The sequence below is a fragment of the Copadichromis virginalis genome, linkage group LG17 (genome assembly GCF_057382275.1).
Source record: "Copadichromis virginalis isolate Kocher_CV1m ecotype Utaka linkage group LG17, C_Virginalis_male_GT1.1, whole genome shotgun sequence".
Taxonomy (NCBI): domain Eukaryota; kingdom Metazoa; phylum Chordata; class Actinopteri; order Cichliformes; family Cichlidae; genus Copadichromis; species Copadichromis virginalis.
In genome coordinates this window covers 14,410,369-14,432,966 of record NC_140634.1, presented here as the reverse complement: position 1 = coordinate 14,432,966, position 22,598 = coordinate 14,410,369, and the positions used below count along the sequence as shown (strand labels likewise).

General features: G+C 44.5%; 2 protein-coding genes and 2 long non-coding RNA genes across 6 annotated transcripts in view; 2 read left to right on the top strand and 2 right to left on the bottom strand.

Annotated features, from left to right (window-relative positions):
• Positions 1-597: 597 nt before the first annotated feature.
• Positions 598-899, bottom strand: LOC146689112 (uncharacterized). The gene is made up of 2 exons (XR_014916175.1): positions 863-899; positions 598-779 (listed from the first exon to the last, which is right to left on the bottom strand). It is a non-coding gene; the product is annotated as an uncharacterized LOC146689112 (long non-coding RNA).
• Positions 900-5,714: 4,815 nt separating this feature from the next.
• LOC146689111 (uncharacterized) lies at positions 5,715-6,016 on the bottom strand. Its single transcript, XR_014916182.1, has 2 exons — positions 5,980-6,016; positions 5,715-5,896 (listed from the first exon to the last, which is right to left on the bottom strand). It is a non-coding gene; the product is annotated as an uncharacterized LOC146689111 (long non-coding RNA).
• Positions 6,017-9,062: 3,046 nt separating this feature from the next.
• The window catches only part of adcyap1r1b (adenylate cyclase activating polypeptide 1b (pituitary) receptor type I), a 39,960-nt gene continuing 26,424 nt past the window's right edge, over positions 9,063-22,598 (top strand). For 2 of the 3 annotated variants that reach the window (XM_085437676.1, XM_085437678.1), the window contains exon 1: positions 9,063-9,426. The gene's annotated coding sequence lies outside the window, so the exon portion shown is untranslated. Of the gene's footprint in view, positions 9,427-11,694; positions 11,764-22,598 lie in introns of all 3 variants that reach the window. The other variant, XM_085437677.1, reaches the window with a different exon arrangement.
• Positions 12,715-15,244, top strand: LOC146689110 (uncharacterized). The gene is made up of 2 exons (XM_085437568.1): positions 12,715-13,040; positions 13,393-15,244. The coding sequence occupies exon 2, from the start codon at positions 13,397-13,399 to the stop codon at positions 15,242-15,244; it is 1,848 nt and encodes a 615-aa protein (XP_085293694.1). The 5' UTR covers positions 12,715-13,040; positions 13,393-13,396.

The following is a 22,598-nucleotide window of genomic DNA, read 5'->3' as shown; positions in this document are numbered from 1 at the left end:
AAAGGCCTGCCTTAAAGGGTGTGCAAGGCAGGAGCTAATCACAGCCTCAATTCTATGGATTTGCTCACCCATTCAAACATAAGTGTCAAAGACTGGTTGAAGAAAAAGAAAATGTGCCATCTGTGCAGCAAGTACAGTCGTGAAATTTCCTCACTACAAAATATTCCACAGTCAACTGTTAGTGTTATTATATCTGTGGAGGAGTGCGGTCTGTGGGTCCGCTACAGAGGGAGGGGTGGTGAAATAAGTTCAGAGGGCAGTGTCTGGCAGAGCAGCTGGGACCAATTCCCTAATCATGCTCTGCCTATTTCAGTTACGCCAGGACTGGGGACAGAGGAAGAGCTGAGATGGAGAACAATTTTTGTTGTGTAATCACACTGAAAATAATCCATCACTTCCCTGCAAACACCGGCTCTGCTTGTGTGTATATGTGTGTGTGTGTGTGTGTGTGTGTTGTATTATGTCTGTAACACAATTGTGTTACAGTAACAAAGTGGAAGCAATTGGGAACGACAGAAAAGCAGCCATGATGTCAGGCGCAGTGGCCCGTGGACATGGGATGGACTCAAGCGCAGATTCAAAACCGGAGGCCAGGGGTGAGGTGTAACGAAAAGAGACTTTATTTTTACAATGCTCAGAGGCTAACAGAAAGTGCAGACTAGAATCAATGAACATAAACTAGATGTCTGAGGCGAGAGAAAAATACTGTGGTGAAAACTAGATGGCAGGGATAACTGGGTGCAGGTACTGGGCAGGGAAAACTGTGGCGGGCCCGGGCACTGAAACAGAGGACAGAGCAGTCAGGGGAATCCCACAGAGGGTTGCGAGTGAATCTAAAAAATAGTACACTGAGCTGTCTTACAAGCTTGCAGGTGGGGGTTGCGTGGAGGGGGGAGGCACGAGAGGTCCAGGTGGGTGCTGCATGCAAGGCAGGGAGGCAGGCAGGAGAAAATGGCAGCTCCAAAACGGAGAGGGATTACCGGTGGCAGCAAACTGGTATCCAGGAGAGCTTGGTAGGTGGTTTTCAGAGGCTGACGAAAAAAACAGAGATACGGTTAATACACACGATTAGTCACCAAGGAACGGACATGAGGCCGAGAACTGACTAAAGTTGGCAGATAATCTGGCGAAGACCAGTTGAGTGCGCCGGTCATAAATACTGCTGGTCCGATTGCCATCAGGTGAGGAACAACAAAGACTCCACCCAGTGGGGAGGAGCTGATGCTGTGGAAAACCACCCAGACCACGACACTACCCCCCCATCAAGGGTCGACCCCCGGCGACCGAGCCACCCGCGGCCTGCGTCGAGTCCCGTAAAAAGCAGAAAGCAAAGCAGGATCCAAAATCAAGGAACGAGACACCCAGGACCGCTCCTCAGGCCCATAACCCTCCCAGTCCACCAAGAACTGCTGGACCCGTCCCCGCCGACGGACGTCCAGAATGCGCCGGACCGCGAAGGCAGGATGCCCATCCACGAGCCGGGCGGGAGGAGGGGGAGCGGAAGGAGGGCACAACGGACTCACGACCACCAGCTTGACCTGGGAGACGTGGAAGGTCGGGTGAATGCGCAGCGAGGAAGGCAGCTTCAACCGCAGCGCAGAAGGGCTGAGGACCCGCTCCACCTCGAAGGGTCCAATGAAACGCGGGGCCAGCTTACGGGATGCCACCTTGAGGGGAACGTCCTTAGCAGACAACCACACTTTCCGCCCAGGGGAGTAGGCAGGGGCTGCCCTGCGGCGACGGTCCGCGTACAGGCACTGGCGAGCAACGGACCGGCACAACGACCGACGGGTCAACCTCCACGCCCGCTGACAACGTCGGAGATGGTGTTGGACCGAGGGAACCTCGAGGTCGGCCTCCTGGTCGGGGAAGAGGGGCGGCTGGTAACCTATGGAGGCCTCGAAAGGCGAGAGGCCAGTAGCAGAAGACGTAAGCGAATTGTGAGCGTATTCTGCCCACGGCAGCAACGAGGACCATGAGGCGGGGTTGGAGGCAGCGACACAACGGAGGGTGGCCTCCAGTTCCTGGTTGAGCCGTTCGGCCTGCCCATTCGTCTGTGGATGAAATCCTGAGCTCAAGCAGGGTTTAGCCCCGAGAGCGGTGCAGAACGACCTCCACACTCGCGAAATGAACTGAGGGCCCCTATCTGACACGATCTCGCAAGGTATGCCGTGGAGTCTGAAGACCTGCTCAGTCATAATCTTGGCTGTCTCCGTTGCAGTGGGGAGTTTGTTTAGGGCAATGAAGTGTGCAGCTTTGGAGAATCTATCCACCACAGTGAGAATCGTGGTTTTACCTGAGGAGACGGTAAGGCCAGTGACAAAATCCAACGCAATGTGAGACCAGGGGCGATGAGGTATAGTGAGGGGTCGTAAAAGTCCAGCTGGGCGTAGTGAGCTCGATTTGTTACGTGCGCAGACAGGACAGGCAGCTACATATTCTTTGACGTCTTTATCAATAGTCTCCCACCAGAAATACCTTTTAAGGAGTGAGCCTGTTCTCCCCCCACCCGGATGGCAAGAAAATTTGCCCTTGTGGACCCAATCGATCACCTTAGGGCGAGCCACGGTGGGGACATAGCGTCGGTTCGGAGGGCCCGTGCCGGGGTCTGGCTCAGTCTCCAGCGCACGGCGGATGTCCTCCTCCACATCCCAGGCGACAGAACCGATCCTGACTCCTGCCGGCAAGATGGTGGGTGCATCAGACGGGTCACACACAGGGTCGAACTGGCGGGACAGAGCATCCGGCTTGGTGTTGCGGGTGCCTGGTCGGTAAGAGATGGAAAAGTTAAATCGAGTAAAGAATAGGGACCATCGAGCTTGGCGCGAGTTGAGCCTTTTGGCTGTGCGTAAATAGGTTAAGTTCTTATGGTCAGTCCAAATAGTGAATGGATGCTCTGCTCCCTCAAGTAAATGCCGCCATTCCTCCAGCGCTAGCTTTACAGCAAGCAACTCCCTGTCTCCAACGTCATAATTCCTCTCCGCAGGTGAGAGGCGGCGGGAGAAAAAGGCGCAGGGCTGAAGCTTAGCAGATGAACCTGAACGCTGGGACAACACCGCCCCGACCCCAACGCCTGACGCGTCTACTTCCACGACAAAAGGTTTACTATGATCGGGATGGATTAAGACCGGCGCAGAGGTAAACAGCTCTTTCAACCGGGAGAAGGCGGCGTCGGCCTCTGGACTCCAATGGTAAGGAAGCTTAGAGGAAGTTAGACGAGTTAGGGGAGCGGCTACTTGACTGTAATTCCTGATGAAGCGGCGGTAGAAGTTCGCGAAGCCCAAAAACCCTTGTAAGTGTTTTCGTGAGGTAGGTAGTGGCCACTCCGCTACTGCCTTCACTTTAGCCGGATCTGTCTTCACCTGCCCCCCTGCAAGAATGTAACCCAGGAATGACACAGATGGTGCATGGAATTCGCATTTCTCGGCTTTGACATATAATTTGTTCTCCAACAACTGCTGGAGTACGGCCCGGACATGGATTCTGTGTTCCTTGAGGTCCTTGGAAAAAATCAGGATGTCATCGAGGTAAACGAAGACAAAACGATCCAGAAAATCCCTAAGGACATCATTCACTAGGGTTTGGAAAACTGCAGGTGCATTAGTGAGGCCAAATGGCATGACTAAATACTCGAAATGTCCTAAGTGTGTGTTAAACGCAGTCTTCCACTCATCCCCCTCCCTGATTCTGACTAGGTGATATGCGTTCCTGAGATCCAGTTTGGTAAAAATGGTGGCCCCATGGAGGGGCTCAAAAGCGGAGCTGATGAGTGGTAATGGGTATTTGTTTTTAACTGTGATGTCATTAAGGGGCCGAAAGTCGATGCATGGACGGAGTGTGCCATCCTTCTTACCCACGAAGAAGAAGCCAGCACCCACGGGGGAAGTCGATGGTCTGATGAGTCCAGCCGCCAGTGAGTCTCCGATGTATTTTTCCATGGCAGCCCGTTCAGGGCGTGACAAGTTGTAGAGACGGCTGGAAGGTAACGTGGAGCCGGAAAACAAGGTAATGGCACAATCGTAAGGGCGATGGGGTGGTAGGGACAGTGCCTTGTCTTTGTTAAAAACTTCTGATATGTCATGATATTCGGGGGGAACCGCAGAGAGGTCAGGGGTGCAGTTCTCCTTGCTAGAGGGCTCAGTGGCCCCAGGTGGGGCAGCTGAGACGAGACAGTTGGCATGACAATATGGGCTCCAACTCACGACCCTCTGTCCCACCCAATCCAGGTGAGGATTATGATGTCTTAGCCATGGGAAACCTAAAATTATGGGCGTGTCAGGGGATTGTGAGGTGTAAAAGATCAGTGTTTCTCTGTGGTTGCCGGAAGTGATCAAGGTAACCGGTGCAGTGCGATGAGTAATGTAAGAAAAGACCTGATCGTTTAATGCCCTAACTGGAATAGACGGAGTTAACTCAAAAAGAGGGATCTGAAGCTGTTCAGCAAATCCCCTGTCGATCAAACTCTGCTCGGCCCCTGAATCAACCAGCGCTGATGAGACGTGGGCTCCCTGACCGAGTAAGAGTGTCACAGAAAGCAAAAATCGGGGCTTGGCGTTAACCCTGGTACCGCCCACCCATATCCCCGGACCTACCGGCGGGCGGTCTCTTTTCCCTTCTTAGGGCAGGAAGAAATCAAATGCTCACCGGAGCCACAATAAAAGCAAGAACGTGAACGGCGGCGCCTCTCTCTCTCCTCCACCGTCAGCTGGTAACGCCCGATCTGCATGGGTTCCGGTTCCGGTTCACCACCCCCGGTGCCAGCAATGGGAGTGGACGGCTGAACCGGAAGCGGTGGCGGGGGAGAAACGACCGGAGATGACCGCCGCAAGGACCGACGGGAACTGTAGTCCCTCTCCCACTCTCTCTCCCGCAACCTGCTGTCAATGCGAAGTGTGAGGGAAACCAACTCCTCAAAAGTAGCGGGCTCATCCCGGGAGGCCAGGTGGTCCTTCATCTCATCGTTGAGAGAGAGCAAATACACCCCATGCAGAGCCCGATCAGACCAGCCCGCCTCGGCGGCGGCGATGCGGAAATCGATTAGGAAGTCCGCAATGCTCCGCCGTCCCTGGCGAAGATGCAACAGCCTCCGCGCCGAACTGCATTCAGAGGTCGGGTGAGCGAAAGTTTTCTTAAACTCTCTCAAAAAGTCATCATAATGACAAGTCGGTAACGGATGTCTAGCTAGATAAGCCTCTGCCCATGTAAGGGCGCGATCGCGCAGTTTCCCGACTAAATAAGAAATCCGCACAGTATCAGAAACAAACGAGCGGGGTGAGCGACCGAACGCTAGCTCGCACTGAAGGAGGAAACCGCTGCATCCCCCCCGGCCGCCAGAAAAGGGTTCCGGCTCCGGGGAGGCGGCATCGCGGAACATCGGCGTCTGCAGAGGCTCAGAATCCGCAGCGGGCTGAGGCGGCGGCGGCGCGGGTACCGGTGCCGACGTACTGGGAATGGGTTCGGGTTCAGGGGCAGTGGCTGACTGAAGGTTCTGAACCGCGGATTGCATCTTCTCTTGCTCGTCAGTGAGTGAGTTAACCTTCGCCAGGAGAAACTGGAGCGCGTCCTCGTGAGTACCAAGAATGGCGCCCTGTTTCGAGACGGCAGTCCGGATTTGATCCGCTGAGTCCATATACTGGCCAGATTATACTGTCAGGCGCAGTGGCCCGTGGACATGGGATGGACTCACGCGCAGATTCAAAACCGGAGGCCAGGGGTGAGGTGTAACGAAAAGAGACTTTATTTTTACAATGCTCAGAGGCTAACAGAAAGTGCAGACTAGAATCAATGAACATAAACTAGATGTCTGAGGCGAGAGAAAAATACTGTGGTGAAAACTAGATGGCAGGGATAACTGGGTGCAGGTACTGGGCAGGGAAAACTGTGGCGGGCCCGGGCACTGAAACAGAGGACAGAGCAGTCAGGGGAATCCCACAGAGGGTTGCGAGTGAATCTAAAAAATAGTACACTGAGCTGTCTTACAAGCTTGCAGGTGGGGGTTGCGTGGAGGGGGGAGGCACGAGAGGTCCAGGTGGGTGCTGCATGCAAGGCAGGGAGGCAGGCAGGAGAAAATGGCAGCTCCAAAACGGAGAGGGATTACCGGTGGCAGCAAACTGGTATCCAGGAGAGCTTGGTAGGTGGTTTTCAGAGGCTGACGAAAAAAACAGAGATACGGTTAATACACACGATTAGTCACCAAGGAACGGACGTGAGGCCGAGAACTGACTAAAGTTGGCAGATAATCTGGCGAAGACCAGTTGAGTGCGCCGGTCATAAATACTGCTGGTCCGATTGCCATCAGGTGAGGAACAATAAAGACTCCACCCAGTGGGGAGGAGCTGATGCTGTGGAAAACCACCCAGACCACGACACATGAAGTGGTAGGCCACCTATAATCACAGAGCAGGGTCAGCAATGCTCAGGTGCATAGTACACAGAGGTCAAGAACTTTCTGCAGAGTTCATTGCCAGATACCTCCAAACTTCCTGTAGCCTTGAGATTAGCAAAAGAACAGTGCATACTCAAAATGTGCTCATCTAATGCAGCACAGATAACATCTTGGAGAAGCTCACAGCAGTCGTGAGTACTCAGACTATGCTCTTTGAACGCAAAATTGATAACATCTCGTAGAAGCTCACAGCTCTCCAACATTTAGATCGTAGTTTCTTAGTTTCAGTAAAAGAAATGTAATTTTTCACTGTACCAAAACATTTTGGACGATTTCATGCTTCCAACTGTATGTGAAAAGTTTGGGGAGGGGTCTTCCTTTTCCAACATGACTGCCCACCAGTGGACAAAGCAAGGCCCATAAAGACCTGGGTAAGTGAGTTTGGTGTGGAAGAACTTGACTGGCCTGCACAGAGTCCTGACCTCAAGCCAACAGAACAACTTTGAGATGGATTAGAGCAGAGATGGCCAGCCATGCCTTGCCATTCTCCAAGAATGTATATCACCTATCTCCAGCTTCTTGATTAAGGTAACAAGGTGAAGCAGAGTGGTGGGCGTATACCAAGGTCCAAGGTTTTCCACTTCCTGGATGTGCTGCTTGACCTAGGCCTGCAGTACCGTGCCTCCAGCTGCTTCCAGTCATCTGTTTCTGGTGCATTGTGGACAGCTCTGCCACCATCTGTGTCAGTGCTTGCAATGGCTGTTATAGGCTGTGAGTCCAATATTTTTTTCTGCTGTTTGGTAGTGTTGGGCACCAGTGCAGTATTTCTGTGTCATTGTGGGTTCCCTAACACAGACAGTCAGACACAACACTTTTGTTATACTTTTATTTATTACATTACACACTATCTTTAATGATTTTTTTAGACAATGCACAGTTCACTCAGTGTTATCCGTTGTTGCAGCTTCCCTGGCTGCCAGTCCAAGTGGATGTTGCACACCTCAGTTCTGGTGCACTACTACATGAATAGAAGTAATTAGACAATAGCTGGAAGCTGTGCCTTCCTTTGTCTCCTAGCAATGCCCCCTGTTCCTCTGTTCCACCCCTCCCCTTTAGCTGAGGCAAAACCACACCCTGCAACCAATAAATTAAAAAACAAAACAAAACAGAAAGATCCTCTTTAAATTTTGGCTTAAGAGAGGAGGTTTTGCAATCATCATCTGTTGCAGCAACCATTCTTTAGACACTGAGGCCTCAGAGGTGTGTGTCTTGTGTGGAATTTGCTTCCTCCGTCTCATTATGTCTCATTTTTCGAGCCTATCTCTCCTTGTTATAATGAGAGTGTATATAGTCTATCTGTCTCTCTCTGTTTATTTTTCCTTCGTCCTTTATGTCTTTGTGAACCCCAGCCTTATATCTTCCCACTCTGACGTCCCCAACAAATCTGTATCTCGTGGCTTTTCTTTGTGTTTTTGATTCACTTACTCAGTTCCATGTTTGCTGTAACATTTTGGACTATCAGCATTAAATGCTCATTTTGAGTTCGACTCCTGCCTTCTGTCCTTTTGGGTTCAGAATTACCAGCTCACACAGCCAATACATAACCTAATGTGGGAAAGGTCAACAAACATACAAAAAAGACATGTTTATTCTGTTTATAATTGAGGTGGTCCTTCCGAAATAACCACAGCATACTCATCTATATGTGTGGAGTTGTATCTAAATAAAATGCAAAACAGGTAAATCACCTTCACAGAGTGTGCAGTGCACAATCAGTATCAGAGAGGATTAACAGGGTAATAAGGCACAGAGAATGCCAGTCAGACACTGACGAGGGTGGGAAAAGAACAAAAGAGGGAAATAAAAACAGAGAAAATTATATGAAGAACAGGTCTTCAATTAAAACAGGAATCAAACTGAAAGAGGTGCCAAGAAAAAGCTGATAAGGCAAACTGAGAAACACACAAAAAATGGGAGAAGCCATTAAAAGCTACTGCCATTGTCTTTGCCAGTGTTCATCAAATGACTATCGTAATGCCACACCACCTCCTCCCAGTAAACACACCTTATAATCTTGGAATGGGAGGCATAATTAGCCTGTTGCAGGAAAGGCAGCCAGTTACATATAATATAAAATGTCTTGAGCAGCTTTAAACACATAGTGTACTAACACACAGTGTCTAAAATCATCTTACAGATTTTATGACGATTTCTCAAAAAATTAAGAGGATAGACTTTCCAAGATAATTTCCTGCAGACATTTTATAACGTGCAGATTTGTAAATGGACTTTATTAGCACAGCTGCTCACCTGCATCACACTTTGATACATTTATATTGAAATGGTCACGGTCGCTGTCCGGGGTTCTGATCTCTTTTGTTTGAGCTCTTTGATCCGTTCTGATGCCTCAGGAATAACACACACACACACACACACACACACACACACACACACACACACACACACACACACACACACACACACACTTTCTTCATGTTCCACCACATCTCTGTGTCTCTGTGTAGAATCAGATGAGACTAGATAATTTAACACACCCCGTTTATTCACATCCATCATGTAGAATTGGATTTCAGCTTCCTTGCGCGCATGTGTGAGAGTGTTTGTGCATGGATAAGAGAGAGGGAGAGAGAGAGAGAGAGTGAGAGAGAGAGGGAAGGGGGGGTTGATAGCGAGTGGACTAGTTGAAATGCGCGGCACATTCTTATGTGGAAGACGAGACGAGCAGGCAGCAGTCCTTGGGCCAAGCGACATATCAGCACTTAACAACCGAACAATCTCCACGCACGGCACGGGAAACCTCGTTTCATTCCTTAATCTCTGCCGCAAAAGCAAAATTACCGCATTCTTCCAAGCGGTAATTCTGCAACAAACCCAAACTGCATACCGGCTGGAAGTTGCATCGCCTGGAGCCACCGGGGAATCTTGTATCTTTACAGCTCCGCCAGGCTTGATTTGTCTCCTGTGGTGTGCGCGAAGGGGCCGCGGCGCAGGAGTTCTATTTGGAGCAAATTGATAAAATGGTAAGATTTGCGGGGGGAATCCACGAATCACATTTTAAGTGGTTAAACCTGCATGTAAAGGGAGGAGAATGGAAGTGAGCGTGCCGGGATCTTGCGGCATGTGTCGGATGATCTCAGTGAGGAGGTTGCTTCCTATCAGTGGCTGCCGGCAGCGCGCAGTTTGCACACTGCAAAGGAGAAGGACCATCACTAAGCAATGAATATGAGAAAACAGAAAGACAGGATATTGGAGCAGAAAAGCACCTATGTACAAAATAGCGCATTGTCTATATATTCGTCTGTGAACATGAGGAGTCTTTAATATATTCTGATTAAGTAATTCTTAAAATCAGAATATATTTATATATATTTAAAATCAGAATAATATGCATGAGCTCTTTTATGGATAAAAGAGTTATCCAGTCCTTCCTCTGTTATTAGAGTATTCAGTTCAATTACTCAAAGATAAGATTAATATTATCATCTATTCCATAATTTGGCACACACACATACAAATATATATATATACACACACGCACACATGCATATGCACATGTGTGTGTGTTTCTGTCTGTCTGAAATCCAGGCCTTTGGGTAAATGCTGTGTGTGACCTTGTAATGCAGCCTGCTGTCGCTGAATAACAATTGCGGCTTCTCTTCTTTCTTTGCCTGGCTGGTTTGGGAGGGTTAAAGCTACACTGAAAAAGCTATTCAGTCCCAGCCGCCTACATCTACACGTCTGTTGTGTCTGAATGATGGCAGAAGATGTGTTTTCTCTCAGAACTTGTGTTTCTTAATGATGGGGGGAAATATGTGTGCATGCAAGTCTGCGTCCCTCTGTTCCGATGACATTATAAAATGCTGTTGAGTTATTTATTTACATCTCGGAATGCTCAGCTGCAGCATCATTCATAAGACTCGCCACAAATGCGATAAGTAATGCTCTGTTTTTCTATCTGAACATGCGTGAGAACTGTTTAAATATCTGAGTTGGTTCATCCCAAAGAAAAAGTGTGTATGCAGTTCTAATTTGTTTAAATTTACAGGTCACATACAGCTCAGCATATCAGAGAAACCACAGAATCCTGTTTAGATTTGCTTGACCTAAGAGTAACAAACATTCCCATAATACCTCGTGCAGGAAAGTGAGGAGACATTTAGAGTGTAACAGCACAAGTAGGACCAGAGAGCTTTTCTGTCCTTTAGATCTCAGTGATGCTGACATTTAAATGACCCAATTAGCCTTGTTGTGTTGACTGGCCTGATCAGCAGAGGAAAGAGAAGAAAAAGTCAGGCCGGAGAAGGAGAAGATATTAGGCATCAGGCCCAGTCTCAGCAAGGCAGCCTTGTAACACACCCAGTGTCATGCATGAGCAAGTGTCATTTATAGTTGTATTGAGGCGATCCAGTTCCCATGCAAAAGGGTGAACACAATAAAAAGTAATGTTAGTTTTGAAATACTTGCCACATCCATGTCTGCAATTAATGGTTGAACTGAATGGCAAAGAGAGCACATTTTAATGGCTACACCATCCGATCAAATAGGAGTTTTCTGGATGTGATGTGCATCATTTAATGCACACAAAATCCACAAAATTTTACATTTGAACTTTATAAATTTGACCAAATATGGAGCTGCCAGCAGAGTTCTTCATATTAGTACATATCATTCTGGACGGTAATTGTTGATGTCACTTTAAACAGATTATGAAGAATGGGGGAGGCTTGGGGGTCTGCATTTAGGGGACACATTGAGTAAGGGTTCTGGCAATTCTCCCCAATAAATTTCGAGTATTGGAGACTTATCTTTTCTGCATTGTGGTTTAATTTATCTAAAAGAAAATAATTTAAAAAAAAAATGTAACCAGGATATGCTGTTGAAATTAAAGGCCTTTCACAATGAAGACCTGGTTATGGTAGCAGCCATACATACACAAAATATTTTAAAATGTAATGTAAATTTCAAGATCTAGATCATGATGTATACGAATGTCCACCACTAAAAAAAAACTGCCTTTAAAAAACATGTAAGTCTCCTTCACTGGGGTCCTTATCATTTTATTTATGCCTATATGCTAAATTCACCAGTTGTTAGAAACATCATATTAAAAGTTTTGCAAGTTATTTCAAGTCCAAGGTGCAAAGTAAGAAAATAGTGTTTTACCTAGACCTGTCAAAACCCTTGGTGTAACTGTTTAAAGGAGTGTAGCTGATAACTGGAACTGTGACAGAGAAAGGCACACTGAAAGTTTATCCACTATCGTCTTTTTGTTTTCTATGTGTTGTCAGTGATGGCCAACCCACCAAATCATAAGGAATGCAAGGGCACAACTGACACTAGACTCAGTAAAGACAGTGGTATGTATATACACTCTATCAAAATAATTAATCACAGGAAGAAAAATATTATACAGTGAGGTTTCCTGGCATTCTTGATCACTTTTAAATATTAATTGTTAATTTCCCTCATTGGATGTTCTCCCTGCAGAATACAGATACATAAAAGCCTGATTTACCTTTCTGTCCTCTTTTGTGTTTGCCTGGTTTTAGACATGAGCGTAACAAATTGGCACTTCTGTCTAATATCAGGCTGATTTGTTTGGGGAAGTGACCTGCCTGAATGTGCCTGAATGTCTTAATCAATTAACTTATAAACCTCTCAGTTTTGACTGTGGTTACTATTTTGGGGGATTTTTTTGATCATTCTTAGGACTCATGTACATCTCTAGCCACAACACTTGGGCTATAAACTCCAAAAACAGAAATCTACAACTTTCCAAGATAAAATAAACTTTATTAGTCCAAAAGTTGGGAAATTCACATTGTTACAGCAGCAGAAAAAATGTTTTATAGTGCAGTGGTTGTGTGTTAATAACAGCAGGTATTGAGTATTGTACATTGAGATATGTACAGCCTCCAGTGTTTGCATATGCGGTGTGTTTTCACGTGTACATTCACTGCTTAGTTGGTATTTAGACATTTGTCCTTATCCCACTTCCTTCTGGCTCATCCATGGTTATATAACTGCAGTTACAGTCATCACAAAAAATGTAGTGGCTGTATTCAATGAGATTCTTTTGTGTTTTTATTTTTGGTATGCAGGGGTTGCTCTAAATATTGGGAGGTGATCTTTCCAGCTCCCCAAAACGACACATGTGCTTTGCAGTTCAATTCAATTCAAGTTTGTTAATGCTCCAGGAACCTGTAACTGTAAATGACACTGAAGTAGGGTTGCAAAATTCCCGGAATTTTCAAAGATGGAATCTTTCCATGGGAATAAACGGGAATTAACGGGAATTAACGGGAATTTATGGGAATAAACGGGAATTTATGGGAATAAAGTGGGAATTTTCAAAATTGAAGGTTGGCTCTTCTTAGGGAACTTAAATATAGTTGAGGAAAGTATATTTTAGCATAATATTGACAAAAACAAACAAATGCAATTCAAATACACTTGAATATCCATGCCATTCCTTAATCACATGTACAGAGCACAAGCTTGCTGCATGGCTATTGAGACCACCTACTGGCACTGTGCATGCCTCCATCACATGTACACATGGACCACACTTTTGAGCCTGAAGGACAAAGAGTATTAAAGGCACACATTTGAGCCTGTGGACTTAACAAGTGAGGTAAGTTTTGATGATATTATGGGAAAATATATTCATTAAATGTTTAAATTGTGAATATCACATAAAATGTATTAATCTGGTAGATAGCAATCTGATAAGATGCTAAATAAAATGCTAGCATCTGATAAGATGCTAAATAAAATGCTAGCATCTGTTAGATGCTAAATAAGCCATAGTTAGTATAACATAAAGAAGATGCTAGCTTCCTCATTTGGTTGTTTTGTTTTGAAGATCATTCCAGTTGTTTAGCTAGCCTTACTATTTATATCTGTTTATTATCATATTGCAATTGTATTATTACGATCTCTTGCATTGCATTAGCATTTTTACAAGCTCTTGTTTTATTTTACAGAAAAATGCCACGTGCGCTATCTGATGTGTGGAGACATTTTACACCAGCTAATGTACAAGGGAAATCTGTATATATGTGTAAGTATTATGATAAGACGTACGTGAAGAATGCCACAAAAATGCAGCAGCACATTGCAAAGTGCAAAAAAATTCCTCAAGGCCCAACACATGCAGCAGCCAGGAATTCCACTCAAGGGGAAAATGAATCTGTTTCAGCTGTATCAGAGTCAGATACCCACTCATCAGCTCCTGGTCCCTCTGGCATCAGAGGATTCTTTGATTTTATGGATGACACTAGCCAGAAAAACGCAGATGAGTGTTTCGCTCGTGCAATCTATGCAGCTGGCTCACCCCTGATGCTGACATCCAATGTGTACTGGAAGAGATTTTTGAATGTTCTCCGACCAGCATACATTCCCCCAACCAGACATGCATTGTCTACTCATCTACTGGATGAAGAGTTCAGTCGAGTTCAAGCAAAGGTGAAACAGACCATTGACCAAGCTGACTGTATTTCAGTCATCTCTGATGGATGGTCCAATATCAGGGGACAAGGAATTATTAACTACATAATCACCACTCCTCAGCCTGTGTTCTACAAGAGTGTAGACACAAAGGAAAACAGACACACAGGCCAATACATTGCAGATGAGCTAAAAGTGATCATCAATGACCTTGGACCAGATAAGGTTTTTGCACTGGTCACTGACAATGCAGCCAACATGAAGGTTGCCTGGGCACATGTGGAGGAGACCTACCCTCATATAACTACTATTGGCTGTGCAGCCCATACACTAAACCTTCTCCTAAAAGACATAATGGCACTAAAAACAATGGACACTCTGAATAAGAGAGTGAAGCAAGTTCTGAAATATGTTAAAGGCAAACAAGTAACTTCCGCTACATTTCTGTCAAAGCAAAAGGAAAAGAACAAGAGTACTACACTGAAGCTTCCCAGCATAACGCGATGGGGTGGTGTTGTTATCATGTTTGACAGCCTTCTGGAGGGAAAGGAGTCTCTGCAAGAGATGGCCATATCCCAGTCTGTAGGCATCGACAGTGACATCAAGAAGGTCATCTTGGATGATGTGTTCTGGGAAAGAGTATCTAGCAGTCAGAAAATCCTCAAACCTATTGCAGCAGCAATAGCGAAGATAGAGGGGGATGGTGCCATCTTGTCAGATGTCCAGTGCCTTTTTGCAGAACTCAAAGAAGAAATCCAGACAATTCTGCCCACTTCCCTACTACTGAAAGCAGAGGAAACGGCTGTGGTCAAGTCATTGGAACAGCGGAGGGAGTTCTGCATGAAGCCAGTGCATGCAGCAGCATACATGCTGGACCCCAAATATGACAAGGGCATACTTTCCGGGAAAGAGATCAACGGTGCCTATGCGGTCATTACAGCCATGTCTGACCACCTGGGTCTCGATAAAGGCAAAGTTCTAGGCAGTTTGGCAAAGTATCGAACAAAGCAAGGCCTTTGGAAAGGGGATGGAATATGGCAGTCATGCCAGCACATATCTGCAGCCACCTGGTGGAAGGGACTATGTGAATCTGAGGCCCTTGCACCTGTAGCCTCCATCCTCCTCCAAATCCCACCATCATCAGCCGCCTCCGAGCGCAACTGGTCACTGTTTGGGAACACCCACACAAAGGTTCGCAACAGGCTCACAAATGTGAGAGTGGAAAAGCTGGTCGGCATTCGGGCAAACCTACGGCTCTTTGAGCCTGACACAGAGCCATCCTCAACAAAGCTGGAAAGTGACACTGAAGAGGAAGACTCAGAGTTGGATGCTGAGGAAGTGGACATGTTGTTGGATGATGATGAGGTCCAGGAAGAGTCTATTGACTGAGCAAAAATGAGAAAAGAGGATTGCTTGAAGGAAGATTTGAATGTTTAATGGGACGTTTTGGAGGATAAGTGGCATTTTTCATTTAACCTTTTGAATGGGACTTTGTGGAGATTTTTGGACAGGGGGCATTTTTGAATGAGCGGGGTTAGGGGATGGTAATATTGAACTCAACATTTCTGTTTTTATTCATCCATGAAACAAGTTATTGAAACGTGTTCTATTCTACTGTACTTACAAATAAATCTGTTTAAATATCTGTTGAAAACATTTTGCATGGAGGTTTTCTTATGATTTCTGTTTATATTTATGCTTGGAAATAATATATTCCCAGTTAGTTCTCCTAAATTCCCATTAATTTCCATAATTCCCATTATTTCCATGGACAGTTTCCAATATGGAATATTTCCAAAATTCCCAAGCTTAACTTACCATGGAAATTTACCGGAAACTTTTCGGAAATTTACCGGAAATTTTCCGCCCCTTTGCAACCCTACACTGAAGTAATGTTACTATTTCAATACAATATGTTGAGCATAGCATTATTCCAGGCAGGCCGCAAAGCTCAGCCACTATTACAGGAGATCAGCTGATTTTGTTTTACACATCCAATTGTCTGTTTCACATAAGGCGTTAGCTGTATGTCCCCAGTTGCTGCAAATCTGCAACTCACCACCCCATCTCTCTTTCTGTGCCTAACCTTTTAAAACCGGAACCAATGAAATAACTGCCAGAAATCTTTAATTTTTGATAATACAGTGTTTGTTGAACTTTTAGACAATGTAGATATATAAATTTTAATCTACATATATGATTTTAAATTTTTCTGTGTTTGCAATTTAGTCATTACAATGTGTCATGCAATTTATATCATTTTTGAGGGTAAAAAAAGTCACACTGATGATGTAGAAGTCTCAAAAACTCACAACACACATGTATTAAATATGATACACTTGGCTTTAAAGGGCTAAATATTGTATCTGGTGTCACTGTTTACTCTGAGCTGGGCTTTTGCTGCTCCACTCCATGTCTCCAGCATTCCCAGTATGGATGTGGAATCGTGAGGCGGTGTGTACAGTGAACAGACCCATACCAGGAAATGCAAGTTGCTAGAGGTGCAAATATCACTACGATCTTTTGACTGGTGAACAGTCTTTGACCAGCATCAGGCTCGTGGGTGGCCAAGGCTCATTGATCCACATGGGTAATGAAGGCAGGGCCATGTGGTCTGATTCAACAGACGAGCTACTGTAGCTCAAATTGCTTAAAAAATTAATGCTGGTTCTGCTAGAAAGCTGTCAGAATATACAGTACTTACCAGTTTGTTACGTGTGGGGCTGCATGGCTGCAGACCAGTAAAGGAGCCCATGGTGACCCTTGTCCACTGCCAAAAGCACCAACAATGGGCCTGACTGTCAGAACTGTTCCACGGAGCAATGGAAGAAAGTGACCTGCGCCACTAGGCCAGCACACACCCTCTCTGCCATCTTTGTGATGGCAGAGAGGGTGTTCTTCTGTTGAAAACCTGGCACTAGGATGCACTATGGCCAGTGGCGGCAGTGTGATGCTTCAGTTCAATTCAATTCAGTTTTTTTAATATAGTGCCAAATATCCACAACAGTTGCTCCAAGGTGCTTTGAGAATTTAAGAGGAAAAGACCCTAAAATAATAAAAGAGAACAGAGAGAACCCCAACAATCATATAGCCCTACAAGGACTTTGGCGACAGTGGGAAGGAAAAACTGTCATGGCTGTGTGCAGGCAGGCAGGGAGGAAGGACCCAGAATGCATGACTCACTGAGGAAAAGTTGAACTCAAAATAAACAGCTTTATTGCGGGTTGCAGACTGAACAGAAGACTAACTATACTGAGGGAAAATAAACTAACAGGCAGGCAAAACAGGTACTGGAACACACAGCAAAACCTGAGGGTGAGCAGACATTAACGACACGACAGAGAGCAAAGGAAAACACAGGGCTTATATACACTGGGGAGTAACCAGGGAATGGGAAACAGGAGGGAGACACAGCTGGGAGAAATTAGACTAACCAGACAGGGGAGAAGTAAAACAGAACACACTGACATCAGACTGGGACTATCAAAATAAAACACAAAACAAATCACAAAGACGCAGACTTGACACTGAGAGGCAGTGGCGGTCCTAGCCTGTTTGGCGCCCTGGGCGAACACTCCCCCCCACCACACACACACATATATGAAGAGAGAGAGAGTGTGCATTGTATGCAAACGGCTACCAAACAGCCATCATAATTCGTCATACAATGAGAACAGGACAAATCAACAATTGACTAATTAATATTAAAATCTGTAACATAATGTATTGTTTGGAGTTTAGTCTGTTACTGTTACTATTTTTACCATTTCTCCTTGGAGCAACTGTAACCCGCATAACTTCCTTAGGGATTAATAAATTATTCTGATTCTGATTGTTTCAGGATGACCTGCCATTATCCAATGACACATCTGCTTACCTGCATCTTTTGCTCGTTTTACATAACCTAATAGACCTACACCTTAGCTCACAGATTCACTTTGTGTAGGGTTTATTTCTGGGATTTCACACAACCCAGGATTCAAATCATGAATACATAATGGGCTTGGATTTACATCATTATGAATGAAATGTGCTCTATTTGGAAGCAGCCGGCCCCCCTCCACGAAAGTGGAGGGGGGGCAGACTGTGTGTGAGACTTTAAATCATCAAACTGTAAATTATAAATTTTAAATTGATCCCTTTACCCCGAGTCCTAAAGTGTATATTTATTTTCTTACTCTTCTTATATTTATTGTTTGTTTACTTGCACTGCTGTAACTGGAGCCTTGTGTCTCGTCTCTCTGGACTGTATGTAGCGGAGATGACAATAAAGTTTACTTTGACTCCAGCAGCGAGCAGGCGCACCGAGGGCTCTCGCGCTCACTTTTCGCATATAGAATTTCGAAAAAACATCGGTGCAAATTATAAGTCTGCATGATTTTTCTTTTTCTTTTTTCTTTTCTTTTGCAAGTTGGTTATTAGATGCCGCTCTAGCCAGCCAGAGAATCCCCCATCGCCCCGCCCTCTCCTCCCTGTGCCGCAAGCAGCAGGCGCACCTCGCAAACGGAGGGCGCCCTTACTCCCAGCAAATGGGCGATAGAAAACCGATCGGTGCCTATGACATTCCTACTATGCGCTGGCATGACGTCGGGGCAGCATGAGAATGAGCTATTTTTTTATTTTTTTATTTTTAGCCGATGCCCGTGATGTCGCCTCCCACCACGATGCCGCCCCAGGCAACCGCCTGTGTCGCCCGTATCAAAAACCGCTACTGCTGAGAGGCAGTCTGAAAGAATATAACACATGGAACCCAGGGACGACAGAGACTTAAAGAAGAATTAACATCAAACTAAACTCATGACCAGAACCAAACTGAAACATTGATTTATAATACTCATCAAAACAGGATAGCTAAAGAATCAGACATAAATCATAATACAGAAAAACACCAAAACATAAGAAACAGAAAATGCTGTGACAAAAACTTCCTTTTAACAACAAGAAATGACCAGCAGAACCAGGCTCAGGAGGGACGGCCATCTGCTGCGAACCAAGGTTTTCTCCTGAAAAACCTTGTATATACCTTGTGGATGTTACTTTGACATGCACCACCTACCTCAGCATAGCTGTAGACCATTACGGCCTTTCATGGAAACAGTATTCCCTGATGGCTGTGGCCTCTTTCAACAGGATAATGCTCCTACCATAGCAAAAATCATTCATGAGTGATTTGAGGAACAAATTGTTGGATTTATTGACCTGATCTTCAATCCAGTCGATCTCAATCCAACCAAGCATCTGTGGGATGTGCTGGACAAACAAGTCCAATTCATAGAGGCCCCATCTTGCAAATTACAAGGTTTAAAGGATGTGTTGCTAACATCTTGATGCCAGATAACCACAGCTCTCCTTCAGGGTTGTTTTGGCAGAAATCAACTTCAATATTAGGCATTCTGTCATAATATTATGCCTGTTATGAATTATGCCACACAGGAACCAATCAAATGCAAGGTAAATAGCTTTCTCTCTGTCTCATTGTGTTCACAATATTGTAATTTGAAAGTAATGTAATGTACTGGCTCCTAAAACACACCTGCCTACAGCCAGGTTTTTGTAGCCATGAAAATTGGCAATACAGTCTGTGACACTCACAGAGAATCTGGCTGTTTAATGACTCTTAGCTGTGGTGCATTTTGAGGATGTTTTAATGTTATTTAAACTGTTACTTTCTTTTGCGCTTTAAAAAGCCATTGCCTCGGCCTTGTGACTGCATAATTCCCAACAGAATTGTGGGAAAAATGGGACATAATAGGAGCGAGAAACCAGGCCAGTTTTCATACTGTCTTTTCTTCTTTGTCTCCCACTCTCCATCCCTCTCTCTGTAATGCGTGAACCTCTCTCTCTATCTCCAAAATAATGAAGACTAAGTCATGTCTGCGTATATTAATTCCTCCCATAATTCCTTGGGCTAAATATAGAGCCAGAGACTTGAGTGACTTAGTGAGATATTCAGTGGGAATTAGACAGTCCGGTGGTGGATTAACACATGAGATAATTAATCTTGAACCACAAAAAGAACATTTCATTTTTCTGAAAAGAGGAGTAAGCACCTCCTTGATTAGAGATAGAAAGAGAAGAATAGTTTTGGTTTGAGGTTCTCTCAGTGAGTAGAGGGGGATAAGCCAGTGCATGCCTCTTCTCCCGGCTACAACAGCTGTCAAGCTTGACCAGAACACATCCTGGGGGGCTAGACTGCTCTAACTAAAATCAAAGGAGGCTCACGCTTTTTGCAATCCTGCTTTTTCCTCCCTGTCTCTTTTCCTTCTAATGATACATCTCATCACTGAGAAAGTGTCTCTCGGCACCGCAGCAGTGTTACAGGTGAGTGATCATTAGGATATCCTTGCTTCTCCTTTTCCTTATGCCGGAGCGAACCAATTCCTCTTCTCCCGAGTGAATAGTTTTTCTCAGCACCCACATATTCATAATGCAGCTCTTTTTCGCCAGCCTGCTCCCCTCTTACTTTCTCCATCCCTTCTTTGCTTATTCTCAGTCTCTTGGGTGAAACTTTACACGAATGTTTATTCAAAGTACAGACCGCAGTCTCCACATTGTGTGTATGTTTAGTTTAGAGAGTGACTGTGCCTCTGTGTTCATAAGTGTGTGCTTTTTTTAATTAGGTATGTGCTCTTTAAACGAAGCATCAAACATTACACACATCCAGGCTGACACTGTTCAACATGAAAGCCGCTGAGACTCATTAGGACACTGATTACAGCTTGGGGAGGAGAATTCTGAGCAGCTGCTGAGCTTACAGGCAAACACCCACACACACTCATGCATTCTCATTTTATGTGTGTTCATGGGTAACAATATGTTTGTTTTTAAGTAGGACCAGTTTGGTTATTATTTAAACAAATGTTTGTGAGTTGATCACAGTTTGGTGCTATATAGAGATTGATAGTGCTAATAGATATAGTCAATTGGCTATGTGATCGTGTGAGATTGTGCCCTCTCTAGACTCCCTGCTGGCCACTGCCCACAATTTCCTGAGTTCCCCAGTGTTATCTTTCATGTGATGTTTGGATGCACAGGAAGAATGTGCACAAATTTCTATCAGGAGAGTTTCTATAGATAACTTCACAATGAATTACTGCTTTCAATTCTTGTTTCTTCTGTTGGGTATTGGACAGCAGTATGTCTCCCTTCATTAATCGCAGCTATTGCTCCTTTGCTCCTTTGCCCCTGGCTTTCTGCTTCAGTTGCTACCACAGTTGCACTGTGTGGAAATATTGTAAATCAAATTAATTTGATCGTTAATCACACAGTTAAAATGTTTTCCAGTAATCATCTTGCAAACATTTAGATCCAAGAGTTCAAGAATGAATATTAATGCTGTCTGCTTCCACTGCTTTTCAGATTTCTGTTTTCCTTTGCTCTTATTCAAAGTTTTTAATTTATTTTGTTTCTGTGAATCACTTTGTAACTTTTAGGTGAAACATTATAAACATTCTGTCATGAACTTATAGCTGTCCTTTCCAACTACGCTACTTATGTATTTGTGATTATTGACCACACCATTGAAAATGGTTCCAGATGGTCTTTAGGTGTTTTTGTAGATTGGAAATGTGTGGTTGGCCACAGCCATGTTGATTGATCATATATACTCACAGTTACATATATACAAACACAGTACATATGTAACTACAGTATATGACTATGGCAGTGTACTGACCAGGAGATGAGTACACTGTGGTCATAAAGGGATGGAAATAGTCATCAACAGTACTTGGGTAGTACTCAGTTTGTACTAAGGAGCCCAAAACGTCCCTAGAAAAAATACCCCACATTATTAGGCAGGATGGATCCATGATTTCATGTATTTTATGCAAGGGAAGATGTTTCCAATCTTTTATTGTCCAGTTTTAGTCAACCCATGTATTTTGCTTTTAGGTAATGGAAGGGGAAACCCGGTATGGACTTCTATTGCTGTAGCCCATCTGTGTCAAATGTTGCCTTTCTATCATTTTGAAGAAGTCTGGCTATTCTTTTCTGGCCTGGAGATTTGTGAAATTTGTGTCTCCATTATTAACACCATTATTACAGACTAACTTGTCAGCATTTATTTTAGACATATTCAAGCAGAAATGTTGCCATTAACCATTTTTGAACTACGGGTTGATTCTGTTCAACAGTACAGTCATTGCTCTCTGATGGGAAGAAGCAAAAACACTCCTTCCTCCCACGCATGATCATGTTTGTACTGAGAAACTGTAGGTCTGTTCCTCTATGGGTCACTCTATTTGTGGGAAAGAGGGGGTGGGGGTTATCTAAATGAATGGAGTTGTTGCTGTATGAGGCAAGGAGGTGCTGCAACAACTCTGTGCTTAAATAGGATTTTAACCATTCATAAAGGAATAAATGAGGAACTCAATATGCAGAAATCATTTTTGCTATTTTTATATTTGTATTTATGTTTTTATACTGTTGAGCTCATTTATGCAAGCCACAAATAAATCAACATATCTACAATTATACAGGGAGTGCAGAATTATTAGGCAAGTTGTTTTTTTGAGGAATAATTTTATTATTGAACAACAACCATGTTCTCAATGAACCCAAAAAACTCATTAATATCAAAGCTGAATGTTTTTGGAAGTAGTTTTTAGTTTGTTTTTAGTTTTAGCTATTTTAGGGGGATATCTGTGTGTGCAGGTGACTATTACTGTGCATAATTATTAGGCAACTTAACAAAAAACAAATATATACCCATTTCAATTATTTATTTTTACCAGTGAAACCA